A 16,735-nucleotide genomic window follows, 5' to 3' on the forward strand; every position below is an offset into this window, starting at 1 on the left:
TTGGTTTTAGGGGCGGGGGAGCTCCTAACCGGCGCTCTCAGCGCCGGTTCCACGTCCTGGCGCCCGAAGGCGATGGGACTGGGCCGGCCCAGCAAAAAAAATCAGTGCATAGAGGTCGTTCACGCGAAAAAACACCTAGAAAATAGCACTGGTGGAGGATCGTTCGCGCGCAAAAAAAAAAATCAGTGCATAGAGTTGTGCAAGTGTCAATCATCTCTACTACTATTAAACAAGCAAACATATTCATTGCTAAGTGCACCCAACCTCACGTACACACAGAAACACGAATCAATTACAGCCGCATGATCAGGGTCACTTAATTTAATCTAATTGTTAAGATTATATACTAACCCCATCAAAACTGTGTTTAGCGATTTGTCCAAGCGGACGAAAACTCTGCTGCAAGCGCTCCACGCCCCGCATCCCGTTCGTATCCTATAAACTAGGAAACAAACACCCCGTGGAGAATAAATTAGGCGTTTAAAAAAGAGAAAGTACCATGCATGCATGCGGAGCAATCGGTGGAAGCTTACCACGCGAGAGAACAGGGTCGCATGCATCAGGTAGTTACTGCTTCCGCTAATCAAGGTAGAAAACCAAAAAAATAAAGCTAGACCATCTTGGATATTCCTCCCAAAAATCCTTTCAAAAAAATTCCGCAAATACGACGCCTTGATACGAACAAAGACGTGGCCCAGCGTCTCTTCACGTCGCTCGCCGGCACAGCGAACGTGCTTGCCGTCGACGTCCACGCTGCCGTGTGCGGGAGCACGGACCGCTTGGGATACTGGCATGCCTTCATGGTATTCCACGGCTGACACCGTCAAAAGCAATCTCTTCATCCAATCGGACAAGAACCTCTCCGCCGCCGTTGAGGGCGTCTTCACGCTGCTCGGCCATGCGTGCGATCGATGTCTTCTTCTTCGGCCGTGCGACACCGCCGCCGTCTCCGATCGTGCAGGATTGGTCGCTCCACCCGGCAAAACAAAGAGTAGGTCTCGGCCGGCGCGCATGCAGTGGAACCTGGATGGGCAGGAGGCTCGCCAGGTCGGCCATGCGGCACGCGCGCATCGTCAATGTCGTCAAGACAGATACAACACCTTCAGGCTATACTCTTCCTCTTCATCTTCTCCACCTTCATTGCACTGGAATCTCACGTGTCCCCAACGGCCCCGCCTCCATGTATGATGAGAAGAATCCCTACAATATGCATGCATCTTGTCAACTCAATCCCCTCTTATATTATTTAAATCTCAGCCAGATAGCCACGTTTGAGGCAGGAACTGCAAGTACTTTAGCCAGTGGGATCTATTTTGTGAGGGAATGGACATGCCATAGGGCACAGGTGAGTCCCCTGGTTGCTCTTTATATTTCTATTCTTATTTTTCTGTTTGTTTCTAATCTTCTTGATACTTTTCGCATGACAGTACCCTGCGTTTTTGTGTTACTACACTAGTAGAAAAAGGGTTAAACGTGAAGCACATTAGTGCCGGTTTGATTTTGGCCCGGTACTAATGGTACCATTAGTGCCGGTTCGAACGGATTTGCATTAATGCCGGTTCGTGTTGAACCTTTAGTACCGGTTCGTGCCACGAACCGGTACTAAAGGGGTTGTGGCAGACTGGCGTCAGGCCGGGGCCCCACGATCACCTTTAGACCTTTAGTACCGGTTCGTGCCATGAACCGGTACTAAAGGGGTCTAACCTATAGTACCGGTTTGTGACACAAACCGGCACTATAGGGCAATTTTCAAACTCTACCCCCCCCCCCCCCCCCCCCCCCCCCCCGTGTCGCCATTTCAGTTCTAAAAAAAATCAAAAGAAAATGATAAAAACTTCAAAAAATAAAATCCTTCGAGAGGTAGTTATATTACTACATCTACTAGTTAGGAAAATTTGAGAACTACAATTTGGACATGTTTTGCAAAAAGTGTAGGGAAAATGTAAAACGGCTATAACTTTTGCATACGATGTCAGAAAAAAAGTATAATATATCAAAAAATTCAGCACGAAAATCCGCATCCGATGGAGACTGCCTATGGCTTGTTTGGAATTTTTTAGAATCCTCAAATTCTAAAAGGAAAAAAGATATAGTTAAATTTCAGTTTTTTTAAAAAAAATTGGTTAAATCTGGTCAAACTACTTATTCAAGAAGTATTAATGTTACTACATAATTATTCAAGAATATTAGTGTTACTAAATAATTATTTCAATTTTTTGAATTTTGGTCAAATCTGGTCAAACTATGGTCAAACTTATTCAAGAAATATTAGCGTTACTAAATAATTATTGTTTTTTAGAATAATAGTTTCAAACTCAAACGGTGAAATGTGTGACTTCATGCTCAAGCTAAACTCCTGATGGTTAATAGGATTGACATCTTACTATTGTCAGGAAAACAACAAGTGCAGACTCGAAAACGAAGGAGAATAGAACCCGAAAGTTTAGCGTGCTCGGGCTAGAGTAGTGAGAGGGATGGGTGACCGGTCGGGAAGTTAGATGATTTGGAATGAGTGATCCACACTTGAGCAGTTAAGAGAGGTGATTAGAGACTAAATCATCAAATAATTCAAAAAAATAAAAATCGAAAAGAAATCAAAAAAAATTTCCAAATTTTTTTTTAAAAAAACCTTTAGTACCGGTTGGTAACACCAAACCGGTAATAAAGGTCCCTCATACCAGGGCGCGAGCTCACGCCACGTGGTGGCACTTTAGCGCCGGTTCGTGTCGAACCGGTACTAAAGGGGGAAGGGGGCTTTAGTGCCCATCCTTTAATGCCGGTTATGGAAACCGGCACTAAAGGCCCTTAGGAACCGGCGCTAAAGCTCCGTTTTCTACTAGTGGCTACTATCTATTGGCACCATGTCTGACATTTGCTGTCTTTTTGCACATCAGGTTTCTGTGTTTTGTGTTTTTGTGCTATATAACAGAGAGTATGCAGTTATGTGTCTGTAGTTCTTAGGGGGTGAGGGGGGCTGCAATGGGGGCTTGTGAGCTGGATGCACAATTATCAGCAGTGACAAGCTTAGATTGGGGATGTGAAGAGGTGCATATGCATGATACATTCCAAATCACGGGCAGATACCTTGATTTGTTACAAGTGTGAGTAATCTCATTTGAATATATTGCGATCCATTCCATAGATTTGTACTCACTTTATTGTTCGGCATAATTGAATTGTCTGTGTCCAAAATGCATATGATTTTATTTTGTACGCTCACACTAGATGTCACCACACAATTACCACTTATAATAACCGGTTCTTTTAGAATTATAAATGGAAGTACATACTGATTTTAGCTTCTAGGCAAATGTTTGTAGATTCCCCTTCAATCTGAATCACATGAAGTGGAGAGTTCACCAGAGTCCGTGGAAGAAATCTACATGCCATCATGAGGAAAGAGGGAACAACCCGATATGCGACACCGAAGAGTGTAAATTGCAGTTCTATTTTCTTCTTCAAACATGTCTTTTTTTTGGGACCAATTTATGTTGTATACTGAAATCATGTTGTTCTAAGAAGTATCAACCTAGAATTAGTTTGTCCAATGACTCGATATGTTTAACAATGGGAGTTTGGAGGATTAGTTAGTAGATTTAAGCCCAGTGACTCAATATGATTAAAATGGGGGGTTGGAAGATTAATTAGTAGATTTAGTGTTCATCGTTTACAACCTATAGAGACTGAATGAATGAAACAATATATTATTATTTTATGCGGCAATGTGACCACCATGTTGTTCAATTTATCTAATTTTTTTCTCAGACGTACGTTGCACGTGCAAGCTTACTATAGTCATGAAGTTGTGCAAGTGTCGATCAGCTATATGCAGCTCTGTTCTATTTCATTAATGTGACCTCGTATAATAGCTTCTCAATCACGTGACCACAGGTAGTTTGACCCTCTTACTCTTAAAACAGCGATGCTACAGCTACGGACAGTTTTTCACGCATTCAAGGATACGGACGGGAGTGTTGTCACCTGGTTGGGTGGAAAGGGGCCCCACCCCTGGATTTCAGGGTGTAGGAGTGAATTAGGAGATGCCAGATACGTTTGTAAGATTGTTTCCGTAAGCCTTGTCTGTAAGTCTATCATTTTCGCTCCTAAAAAATGCATACTTCTCCACTGGCTAAAGACGTTCACTAGAGGTCCAGTCCAGGCAACACAATGGTGACACCAGTTTATGTGAAATCAATGTTTACTATGTCCCTGTTTATCCCTTAATATTGCGAGTTTCTTTTGTCCAAACATAGCATTTAGATATTACCGACAATCACATCATACAGTTTAGCTCACATTCATCATTTGACCCTTTCTCCGTGGATGGTTCATTTTTGGGGGCTGATGGGTCAGCGGCTGCGGGCATGGTTCTCCGGGACAGCGAAGGTTTGGTTATTTTTGCGGCTTACCGTTTTATTTTCCACTGCAATGATCCTTTGGAAGCAGAACTACATGCGATCATGCAAGGTATGGCCTTGGCTATCCAGCACTCCAACTGGCCAGTGGTCTTGCAGTCGGATTTTTCGGAAGCTCTGTCCAGTTTGTCAAATGATGCTCTGGTTCGTTCGGCGTATGGCCAGTTAGTGTTAGAGATTAAGGAGTTGATGAGTGAGAGGGAGTTTATACCTCAGAAAATTAGACGTAGTCAAAATAGAGTTGCCGATCGGTTGGCCACCTATAGCCGGTCCGAACGAGCTACAACAGTGTGGTTGGGCTCGGTTCCACCTTGTATCGAGGACTTGTGGCCTCTTGACTGTAACTCTATGAATTTGCAATAAAACTCCCTTTTACCCCGCAAAAAAAAGATATTATTGCAGATCAGAAGCTATATATGCAAAGAAAAAAAATACATTTCCATAATATATAAACTGTAATAGTGAAGTGCATCATCTCAAATGCCTCATTCCCTAATTTCTACTACATGGGATCTTACCTATTTTACGGATAACATATAGATGAATATTATCATAGATAATATTCTCCTAAGCGAACCAGAAGCCCCATTTGGTGTGGCTCATGTGTATATGCCTTAGCTATAAGTTAGGGCGGCACATGGAGCACAATTAACACACCATGTATTAGTATTATAGATGAAAGGAGAGGTTTGATAAGGAACATGCATCTTAATTAACCATTTCCACTGAAATGAGGGCACATGATTAGTATTGGCAGACTGGCATGCATCCACATGTATTGCTACTTCCTCATATCATGATGAAGAGAAAATTGCATGCTGAATAGCTTTCTTTTCTAGATCGTAGATACAATACAATTTGTGCTTAAATTATTGATGTTGCTTTGCCATTCTAAATACTCCTTCCGTCCGGAAATACTTGTCATCAAAATGGATAAAAGGAGATGTATCTAGACGTATTTTAGTTCTAGATACATCCCTTTTCATCCATTTTGATGACAAGTATTTTCGGCCGGAGGGAGTATCTTATAAAGTGTAATCTCAAAGCTAAGATTATATCTCGCAATGCCTACAACTGCGATCATGTAACACTACTTTCCTTCACTGAAATCATTAGTATACTATAACTCTTTTGTTTCACAAAATTATTTGTTCCGAGTTGTGTTCTTCAAACTATTCGCCAAATAATAATTGGCACTCAATCAACATCTTCGCTCCACTCGATATTCCATTTTTTAACCAAATGAGCAGCAAAAATTCAACGGGCTCCGCTACGGGAGCGGCGTGGTGCCGCGCTTTTTTGGCACTAGTTAGTATTAGATGAAAGGGGAGGTTTTTGATAAGGAAAAATGCATCTTAACCATTTCCACTGAAATGAGGTCACATGATTAGTATTAGAAGACTAGCATGTATCCACATGTATTTCTGCCAGAGACATATAATAAGTATATTCCGCTAACACACATAAACCATGCATTCAGCTGAGCAAAGACTTGCAAAGATACACAGAAGTGAACAAAAACTAAAGGTCGTCTCATAAAATATGCAGTTGCACATTATCTATACTACGGGAAATATTATTTCAGCATTATAGATGAATCTCAAATCTCAATTTGAATTGACAGCACAATATCTCTTACATGATTGAAATAGTAGTTACTAGCTAGGAGAGCCAGAAAAATGAGAAGCGCATAGAAATCAAACAGCGAGTATGTACATGTATATATCGGAAATTCACTTTGGCACATGGGAGCATATGATCCTGTCATCGGAAAAACATGTCAAAATGTCAAAAAAAATCCAAACAAAAATTTGATGCATACATCTCAATATTCTATGTGCGCACGCCAAATTTTGTGGAAAACCAGCATTTTCTATGGCTTGTGTAAAGAAGACAAAGAAATTTCACGTGAAAAGCCCTTTTTAATACTGAATTTTGTCTTCTTCACATGTGATACAAAAATTGACAGTTTTTCGCGAAACGACTTTGTGAGTACTTATATCGTCGAGATGTATGAGCAAAAAAATTTGTCAGAATTTTGTGACATTTTAAAATATTTTAAAACACATTTTAAAAACCAGGAGCATATGCTCCCGGGTGCCAAAAGTCTAAAGAGTTACTCCTATCAATTTCATAGATGAAATGAGCTTGAAAAACAGTCGTCAGGTTAAGTACATACAACAAATTCGATATGGAACTTCCAATTTCCCATAGGCTTATTGCAACGACAACAATGACACATAGTCGTCAGGTTAAGTCGTCAGGTTAAGTATATAGCAGTCTAAAGAGTTACTCCTATCAATATCATAGATGAAATGAGCTTGAAAAATTGATCATGTGTCATGCAACGCACACAGAGTTCTCGACCTTGTTAGGGAGGACATAGCTGTTTGGAGAGCTGTTGGCTGTGTTAGCGACTTTTGTGCATCTGCTTAGCTTGCTTCCATTTCGCCTTCTGTTTCTCTCATTTTCTTTCGGGGCCTTCGCTTCGTTTGGTTTTCAGTTCTAGTTCACCTAGACTGCTAACCGCGTTGTATCTCTACCTTCCCTTTTGCTTCTAATAAAATTCGGCCAAGGGCCCTTCGATGAAATGAGCTTGAAAACAGTCGTCTCAGGTTAAGTGCATACAACAAATTGGATATGGAACTTCCAATTTCCCATAGGCTTATTGCAACGACAACAATGACACAACAACATAACATTTAAATATTACCAACCAGCACATCATACAGTTTAGCTCACATTCATCCTTGGACCCTTTCTCTTACTTTGATATTATTGCAGATCAGAAGCTATATATGCAAAGAAAAAAATACACTTCTGTATAATATATAAACTGTAATAGTGAATTGGATCATCTCAGATGCCTTATTCCCTAATTTCTACTCCATGGGATCTTACCTATTTTACGGATAACACATAGATGAATATATGCCTTCAGCTGAGCAAAGACTTGCAAAGATACCAAGAAGTGAACAAAGGTCGTCTCATACAATCTGTGCTACTTGCTGTATACCTGAACACACATAAAATATGCAGTTACACATTATCTACTACAGGAATTAAATATTATTTCAGCATTATAGATGAATATCAAATATATATAGCAGTCTAAAGAGTTACTCGTATCAATTTCGTAGATGAAGTGAGCTTGAAAAACAGTCGTCAGGTTACCCATAGGCTTATTGCAACGACAACAATGAGACAACAACATATATATATATTTATAGATGAAATGAGTTCGAAAACAATCTTCACAGGGTTCTGTAATCTGACATGTTTGGTGCAAAGCAGAAACAGGTTGGCCATGATCACAAAGGCACTAATTCTGAACCTTGCTATCTCTTGGCAGGCCATATTAGAAAGAGAGAATCCAACCCCATTGCGCCGTGGAAGATGTTGTCTCCCGGGAAAATGCTAGTCCTCTGTTTAGCTAAGTTCACGGTGGTATCCTGTCTGCACAACGTACAAAAGACAATGCCACCGGTGGTTGTAGGAAGAAGAAGATTTCGGCACACCTAAGGAATTAGATGTAGTTTTTTCTTTAAGGGTGAATTTGTAAGACTTGTGATACTTAACATATGGCCTTAGGCCTTTTCACAAAAAAGTACGATATTATTTTCTACATGAAAGTTTTATGTCATCTGAATCGGATATTCTTCACTTGCGCCAGATTTAGCCATGCAGGCGGATGCATCTGCATGGTCCGCGTATATTCGCCGGGCTGCCAAGATAAATTATAATTTAGTCTGCTTTAAATAGTGTGTGCTTGAATAATCGCGATGCGGACGGATGCATACGACCCTAGTCAGATTGTTGTGGTTGTGGACACTTCTATAAAAAAAATCATTCATGTCCAAGGGAGCAAAATGTACAAAGGATTGTGAGCCGACAAGTGCAAATCACCACAGTTCTGGAGTTTCAAATGAAATATTGCAACATTGCCCTACTGACCAAGAACCATCTGTTTCTCGAACTCATGCCAGATATTCTATGTGGGACGACTCTAGTTGGGATAGAAAACATTATTAGCTTCAAAAAATGATTACTGTACACATCTTTGCCTCGCTTCTTTTGTGAGAATGTACACATCATTGTCTAATTTAAATCTACAAGAAATGACTCTATTTTAAATCCGTGAATATCTTGGTGAAAATGCATGAAAAGAAAATTAACTTAAAATCATTGTCTTAATATAGATTGAATGTAATTTAGAGACTAACAAGCCGTGTCTCTTGCAGCGAGTCCACGGGAGATTAGGGTTTTTTGACCTCCCGCCGATGCCGACGCCGGTCCGCCTCATCTCTAGTGGACTTAGAGCCATGGAGGCCCTTGCCAGCGGGAGGGTTGATGTTCTATCTTTAGGCATTTCTTTGAGATCAATTCTGGTTTATGTCCTAGTCAGGAAGGCGTCGTGGCGACGGCTCTCTGAAGATGAAATAAGGTACTCCCCGCCTAGGTCCTGTCCTGGTGATGCATCTATCATCGGCTGAGGGTGTGTGGAGTTGTGTCTCCGACGAATCTCGTGGGATTCGGTCGTTATTGGTTTTCCATGGATCTCCATCGATCCAGTCTTCGTTCGTGTGTCTAAATGTTGGATCCTTCTGATCTACCATTCTCTTCATTGCGGGTGGTTGATATTCTGGTGCGCTGACCTCGTTGGTTCTTAGCATGATGCCTTCCGACTGTCTACTACAAGTTCTGCTTGGCTCTGGTGAAGGGGGGCGATGACAGCGGCGTGCCTTCGGCTCGCTCCAGTGCTTGGAGTCGTCGCTAGGTGGTCTACAGACTTAGATGTAATTTTTATTATTTATAGTGTCCCTTGTACTTTCATGATATATAATGAATAGATCGGAAGTTTTCTCGCAAAAAAGTAATTAAAATAGATTGAATGTAATTCGGAAGAAAGCTTTTAACTTGTGAACCCTTGATAGCCAAAAAAATGTGCATTTAAACAACTGGAAGAAACATGAAAGTATAGAATCAGTAAGTGAAAACATAAGCAATGCTAACTCAAGATTCCCAGATGCAAGGAACTGGCATAGCATCCATGGAGAACATTACTTAGTTATCACCCTAGATATGGCTCAGCATTTTTAGCATACTTATCACCAATAAAGGAAAGGAAAGGAGAAAATGCTCCACAACAACACAAGGCTGAGTGCAATCCAATCCTAGTTTATCTCTTGAACGTGAAGAACTTAATGTGACCTCATATAATAGCTTCTCAATCGCGTGACCACAGGTAGTTTGATCCTCTTACTCCTAAAAATGCATATTTCTCCACTGGCTAAAGAGGTTCACTCGAGGTCTAGTCCAGGCAACACGGTGGTGACAACAGTTTATGTGGAATCAATGTTTATCATGTCCCTGTTTATCCCTTAATATTGCGAGTTTCTTTTGTCCAAACATACATTTAAATATTACCGACCAGCACATCATACAGTTTAGCTCACATTCATCCTTGGACCCTTTCTCTTACTTTGATATTATTGCAGATCAGAAGCTATATATGCAAAGAAAAAAATACACTTCCGTATAATGTATAAACTGTAATAGTGAATTGGATCATCTCAGATGCCTTATTCCCTAATTTCTACTCCATGGGATCTTACCTATTTTACGGATAACACATAGATGAATATATGCCTCCAGCTGAGCAAAGACTTGCAAAGATACCAAGAAGTGAACAAAGGTCGTCTCATACAATCTGTGCTACTTGCTGTATACCTGAACACACATAAAATATGCAGTTGCACATTATCTACTACGGGAATTAAATATTATTTCAGCATTATAGATGAATATCAAATCTCAATTTGAATTGACAGCAAAATATCTCTTACATGATTGAAATCAAACAAGTACGTATATATATAGGTATATAGCAGTCTAAAGAGTTACTCGTATCAATTTCGTAGATGAAGTGAGCTTGAAAAACAGTCGTCAGGTTAAGTACATATAACAAATTGGATATGGAACTTCCAATTTCCAATAGGCTTATTGCAACGACAACAATGACACAACAACATATATTTTATAGATGAAATGAGTTCGAAAACAATCTTCAAATCAAGTACAAACAGCCAATTGCTGGGCATGGATCTTCCAATTTCCCATAACCCCATTACAGCAATGACGACGACGATGGCAGCGATAACAGCAACATTATAGTAGACACCGGCCGGCTCTAATTATACTGATGGAAAACTGAGATCGGAACTACCAGCGATGGAAATCTAGTCCATCAAGTCAAGTCTCAGACTGAACCTGCTGATCGAAATGAATCTTGATGATGTCTCAAACTGCATGAACCTGCTGTCCGAGGTCAATGAAGGTACCAAATGCAGGGCGAGCTGTCCGAGGGAGGCGAGCATGGCAGGCAGCGCTTGATTTCCTGACGGGAGCAATCCCACGCGCCAGTGTCCACGCAGGGATACACTTTCTGCTGAAGGACGCTGAGCGGACCCCTAGGGTAGACGTCGTCGAGGAAGTAGATGTAGCCCGGGCTGCCGGCGTGCCCGGTGTCGAATGACTTGGAGCAGCTGCGGCCGACGAAGAGCAGCCGCCCGCTCATCGGGTAGGAGCGCCAGGAAGCCGACCGTCCGTCCTGTTCCTTGTGTAGGCTGAAGACCTCGAAGCGCAACGTGGCGCCGCCTCTCGCCGGCGCGACGAACCTCTTCACCATCAGCAGATCGGCGCCGGAGGCGGAGGGCAAGAGGTAGCGGGAGACGGCCTCCCCGGGTGCCGTCGGGGTCGTCGTGGTCATCTGGTGGTGACCATGTCCATGGGACTTGTAGACGAGATGTCGAATAGTAAGAGAGGCGGCGTCTCCATCGTTGATCTCCGGCTTGTAGCACACGAGATTCTCCGCGGGGGTGATGGCCCAGAACCATCCGTCATGGTATGTCAGGTCCTGGGCGTTGTGCGGAACGACAATCCCCATCGGCGGTTGCGACCAGCAGTCCATGCCCGGGCGCCAGAACGCCAAGGTGGTCGGGCCTGACGCTAGGGCAGCGACGACGCAGGCGCCAGACGATGGCGGGGCGGACATGGCGGCGACGCGGATTACTATTGGGCACTTGAGGACGATGGGGTACAGGGGGATGCGCACGCGGCCCGGAAGGGGAACGCGCTCGCCGGACCGGAGGTTGAGCAGGGCGTGGGCGCGCCAGTCGTGTTGCGCAGCCACGAACCAGCCGCCGGGAAAGGAGCCGCAGAAACGCGCCCCGTGGACCTCGCCGGGGATGGACGGGCGCGGATGGTCTAAGCCGCCGAAGATGCGGTAGCAGGAGATGCCGGCGGTGGAGGGCGTGAGGAGCCAGGGGAGCGTGGGCGGGTCATCCAGCGCAACGCGGCGCCAGTGCTTGCAGGCGGCGGAGGCCCTGACGCGGTCGGCGAGGCATGCGATTAGGAGGAAGATACGGCTGAGGAGGTCCTGGTGAAGGCTTGACCAGTCCGCCGCCGCCGCCATGGCAGGCCCGGGTTTCTAGGGTTAGATGTTTTGTTTGGACAATTTGACTAGAAATGGGGATGCAGATGAGACTATGAGTGAAGGGGAATGCCTTTATATAGATTCAATTTTAACCTGGAGGCTGGGACAATCCCGAGACACAAAACTAAGCCCTAGCAGTTTGGTCCCAGGAAATCCCTTTTATTACACCCATTTCCTAATTAGAAGGATTTTTGCAAGCTATCTCAAAATATGGGAAAGCCAAACACATTGTGGCTGCTTTGCATACATAAGTTAATACATAGCCAGAGAAGAACAGCAGTAATACTCTTCTCTCTAGATTCTCGTGAGTTAAAAATTAAAACTCCGTCATAGTACGTTCTCTATCATCTTCTACAGTTCCCCCCTTGTCTCATGTGATGTATTTCCTCCGTTCCAAATTACTCGTCGCAGAAATGGATATATCTAGAACTAAAATACATCTAGATACAACCATACCTACGACAAGTAAATCGGAACGGAGGGATTAGCTTGTAAATGATGATATAGGTAACTAAGGGTTGAAACACTTAGCTAGCAGATTTGAGGTTCATGAAAATTAAGCAAAAAAACATGAAGATACACAGGAGCAGAAAGCTCCATGTTAGCTTGGGTAAAAACATGCAACGGATTCGGATTGTGTACGGACTAGCTCTGGCGACCGTTGTGGCCATCTGAGCGCGCCGCCGGCTCCTGCTTGCGGCTCCTCCCTGGCCGCCGCTGACATGGGCGTTGGGATGGCTGCTGGGGATGCGCCGGAGCTGGCCGCCGCCGGGGGTCGCGGGCCGACCCTCTGCATCGCGCGCTCGTCAGCGTCGTGGGCCGGTTTGGCTGAGGAGGTTGAAGGGGAGGGTCCGGTCAAGCTCCCGGTGATGCTTGCGCCGCCGCAATAGGGAGACTTCTGGGCGGCGGCGCGCCCTGGTCATCGGCGTGGCAGGTCATCGTCGCGTCGGGACAGCCTGTGTGGCCCGTCGTCGCCGCGTCGTCTGGTCGATGCGGTCCGTCTCGCCTCCGCCATGGCTTGGCCTGCCGCGCTGCCCGGATCATCCCCCGCGGTAGCACCCGGTGCCTTGGCCGTTGATGCGCTGCGCGCGGGTGCTGCCAGCGCCGGACCCGGTGTGGCTGCCCGACAGCTGCCTGCCTTGCCGGCAGCGCGCGTGCCATGGTCGGGCCCCGAGCGGGCGGCGCGGTTGCATGGGCCGTCTGACGCCTATGCCGTGGCTGGGCCGGCTAGCACCCTCGTGGGCCGCACGCGGATGGGCTGGGGGGCTTCTTGGCCCATGAGGTGGCTGAGGCCGCTCCGCGGGCCCATGAGGTGGTGGACTCTGTCAACCGCGCTCGGGGCCTGGCCCATGCTGATCCCGCCCGTTGGATTTGGATCCAACAGGGCGGATCCGACCCGCACACGGGGTGGCCTGCGACCCGTGGGGAAGTTGCCCAATGGGGTAGGGTTTCGCGTTTGCTGCACCGTTCCCCTATCGCGCCGCCGCCGTGTTCTTCGCCCCTGATCCCGCCTCCTCTGCTCGACTCTCCCTCCTGCTCCACTGATCGCTCTCATCCGCGCTCGTACCTGGAAGCCTTGATGGCTCGCGAGGAAGGGGATGGCCAGGGCGGCCGAAGCGGCCCCTGCCCGCTAGCTCCTCATCTCGCCCCGCCGCGGGTTCGGGTGCCTTGTCTTGCCTCGACCCGGGGAGGCCGGCTGTCCGGCGCGCTCGTCGGAGACCTATGCGGGGACCTCACTGCACCGACCGCCGCCCCCTAGGGACCCGACTAGAGACCCGCGGCTCCCGTTCTCAGGCTCTCCGAGCGATGCTCGGCGCCGCGAGGAGGAGCGACGGAGGCGGGATGACCTGGACCGCGAAGACTCCCTTCGGGCGGAGCTGGTGGCTCGCCCGCTGCCGGTGGGTCGGGACCGAGACGTCCCGGCTCCTCGGGTGCCGGCCGCTCGCGATTCTGCCACCCGGCCCTTGGAGGGTGATTGGCGTCACCGTGGGTCGGGTTCGAGTGACTCCGGCGCGCCTCGCGGGGCTTCGTCCGAGCATGGCGAGCGACGGGCTGATGAGGCCCGTGTGTCCCGTGCCTACGACATCACTCATTCGGACGACCGCCGTACACCTCGGGATGTCGATCCCGAATGGAGGCGGGGGGACCCCCGGCCGGAGCGGTTCTCACCCCCGCATCGGTCCCCTGACGCCCCGGGTGCTGCGACCCAGAACAAGAAGAAGAAGCACAAGAAGAAAAAGGCCATGGGGGTTGCCGCTAGTCCCGCCCCGTCGGAAGTTTCGGAGAAGGAGGTTTCGGTGGCTTTGTCGGCCGTTGGCCCCCGCGCCAGCCGTCCCCGTACGACGCGGCGGTGTGGCGCCTCCAGAGATCTCGCCAACAGATGAACTTCCAGGACGTTTGGATGTGCGAGCAGGCGCAGGCTGTCGCCCCTCCGCCGTGGCTAATAACTGATGCTGACCATCAGGAACATCGTCGGCGGAAGCGCCGCCTCATCATCGCCGAGGCAGACGAGCGAGCCATGGCGGAGTGGCGCCAGCGCCACCCGGAGGACGTCGCCAACGAGAATGCCTTCTGGGCGGAGAGGAGAGCATGGCGGCGCATGGAACGGGCGGACAGGCGTCATCGGAAGGCACTGGCGATATCGCAGTGCGATCTGGGAGCGGCATCATTCTTCTGTAGCGACGATGAGAAGTGGGAAGACGCGTGGCTTGATACGTCGGACGACACAAGCGAGGAGGAGGACAACGACTAGGAGTAGTTTCTAGTATCGTTTTTTTACCTGAACTATCTATCTATGCTAGATGAACTATGTATGTATCATTTTTTTATCTATGTATCACTTTTTTTATCTATGTCTTTATTTGTTTTGTGTGCATAGCGCAGTTTTTTTTTGTAGCGCCTGCTGGACCGGCTCGCGCGTGCTATAATTTACAACGGCCGCTGGAGCAAGCGCTCCTCGCCACCCAAAAACTCGCAAACAGCGCGCTGCAAATGCTTTTTTAACGCACCACATGTTGTGGAGATGCTCTTAAAAAGGACGATTACTGCACACATCGATGTCTCCTTTAATTGCGAGGGTGTACACACCATTGTCTAATTTAAATATGCGAGAAATAACTATATTTTAATATCCATGAATATCTTAGTGAAAATGCATAAAAGGACAAATGCTTACTATGGTCTCTTGTCCGCCTCTGATATTCTAGGATATTCATATACTGAATGTAATTTAGAAGAGAGCATATCCGAACTCATGACCCTTGACATCCAAATTCACAAGGTAACTGGGTGTGTTGAAGAGTTAACTTTTTTAGATGATGGAAAGATGGCACGCCTGGGCTCTCCATCTTGCTGCAAGATGCACGTACTCAAAAATTACCCAAACCCCCTATTTTTTTTATCTAAACGGCATCTTACAGAAGGACGAAATATTCCACATGCTATGTTGTTTTTGTGTTACCAAAGCATGACATGAGTATGGAGTAAGTCATCCAGAAACTGTTTTATCATGTGAATACACACACCGCAAGTGCAAAATCATGTGACCATCCTATCGCTCGTATTCATTTCCACTTGCAAAAAAATGGTTAAAACTGCATGAAATGGGTACGGTAAGGGATGTCAACTGCATGAAGAAGGGTGAAAAATTCGTCGACGTCCATTGTATAAATAGTCCCAACAAGATTGTATTCAAGACTTGCGATTAGCAAGTGTGAAATCAGTCTATCGAACCGTTTGGAATATTGGAGGAAGTCAAAAAATGAGCAAACACTAGTGCTGAGAATGCTCCTTATCTAGCTATACTTCATGTTGCTTTCGTCCAATTATCCAGCTCTTGATCAAATTGTTGGAATCCATTGTAGATCCTACCATGTATGGAGCTCTACTTCTCTTCATATCAGATCAATAAAGGTTCGAGAGACCATACCGATAAAGAAGGAAATAGATGTAAGCATATAACTTAGAAATATTCCCTTTTACCGCCCAAATAAGAAAATAAAGATCTCCACAGAATAGGTGTGTCGGGATCCATTTAGAAAATGTCTCAGTTTAAATTGTAAGTATGCATGAAAAAAGTGTCTCTACCAGAGAAGAACAGCAGTAATACTCTTCTCTCTAGATTCCCGTGAGTTAAAACTCCGTCATATTACGTTCTCTTTCAAAACTTCTAGGGTTCCCCCCTTGTCTCATCTGATATAGCTTGTAAATATTGATAGGTACCTAATTAAGAGATGAAACACTTAGCTAGCAGATTTGACGTTCATGAAAAAATTAAGCAAAGAAACATGAAGATACACAGGAGCAGAAAGTTCCATGTTAGCTTGGATAAAAAGTGCGCTTGCTGAATGGTACCAAGAAAAAATCTTTCACCTTGGCTAGAGGAAACTTATTTATTAGGAATTTCTCATATAATATAAGATGAAGGAAGTTCATTAGCTTGATGCCACAAAAATATTCTAATGGTTGGCATGAGCATTGCACATTCACTTAGAACAAGAAAGCAAAGTACATGTTAAAAATATTTACATGGACAAGGCATCAGAAGAGATTAGCCATTGTCGTCAACCACAAGCCTCCTAATCGCAAACTTTCTGGTGCGGAGCACCCCCCATGGATATGTTTGTGGCTTTGAAAAGAATGTTTATACAATGTAAAAAAAAGGTTTTGCATAGTTTAAGAAAAAAATTGTATCATTCAAATAAATGTGTCAACATGTATTTGAAAAAAATGTTTAGCACGCATCCAAAATACATATATTTGAAGAAAAAATCATTTTTTTGCGGGAAAAAATTTTGAATGTGTACAAAAAATCTTTTATATGTAT

At 45.4% G+C, this 16,735-nt stretch overlaps 1 protein-coding gene across 1 annotated transcript; it reads right to left on the reverse strand.

Annotated features, from left to right (window-relative positions):
- Positions 1 to 10,743: 10,743 nt before the first annotated feature.
- On the reverse strand, positions 10,744 to 11,889 carry LOC125514127. Its single transcript, XM_048679429.1, has one exon. It carries the CDS (start codon positions 11,887 to 11,889, stop codon positions 10,744 to 10,746), a length of 1,146 nt encoding a protein of 381 aa, XP_048535386.1.
- Between the last annotated feature and the right edge of the window lie 4,846 nt (positions 11,890 to 16,735).

The sequence above is a fragment of the Triticum urartu genome, chromosome 1, assembly GCF_003073215.2.
Source record: "Triticum urartu cultivar G1812 chromosome 1, Tu2.1, whole genome shotgun sequence".
NCBI classification, from domain to species: domain Eukaryota; kingdom Viridiplantae; phylum Streptophyta; class Magnoliopsida; order Poales; family Poaceae; genus Triticum; species Triticum urartu.

Coding starts and splice junctions, on each gene's coding strand:
- LOC125514127 (XM_048679429.1), bottom strand. CDS start 11,889: ATGGCGGCGGCGGCGGACTGGTCAAGCCTTCACCAGGACCTCCTCAGC.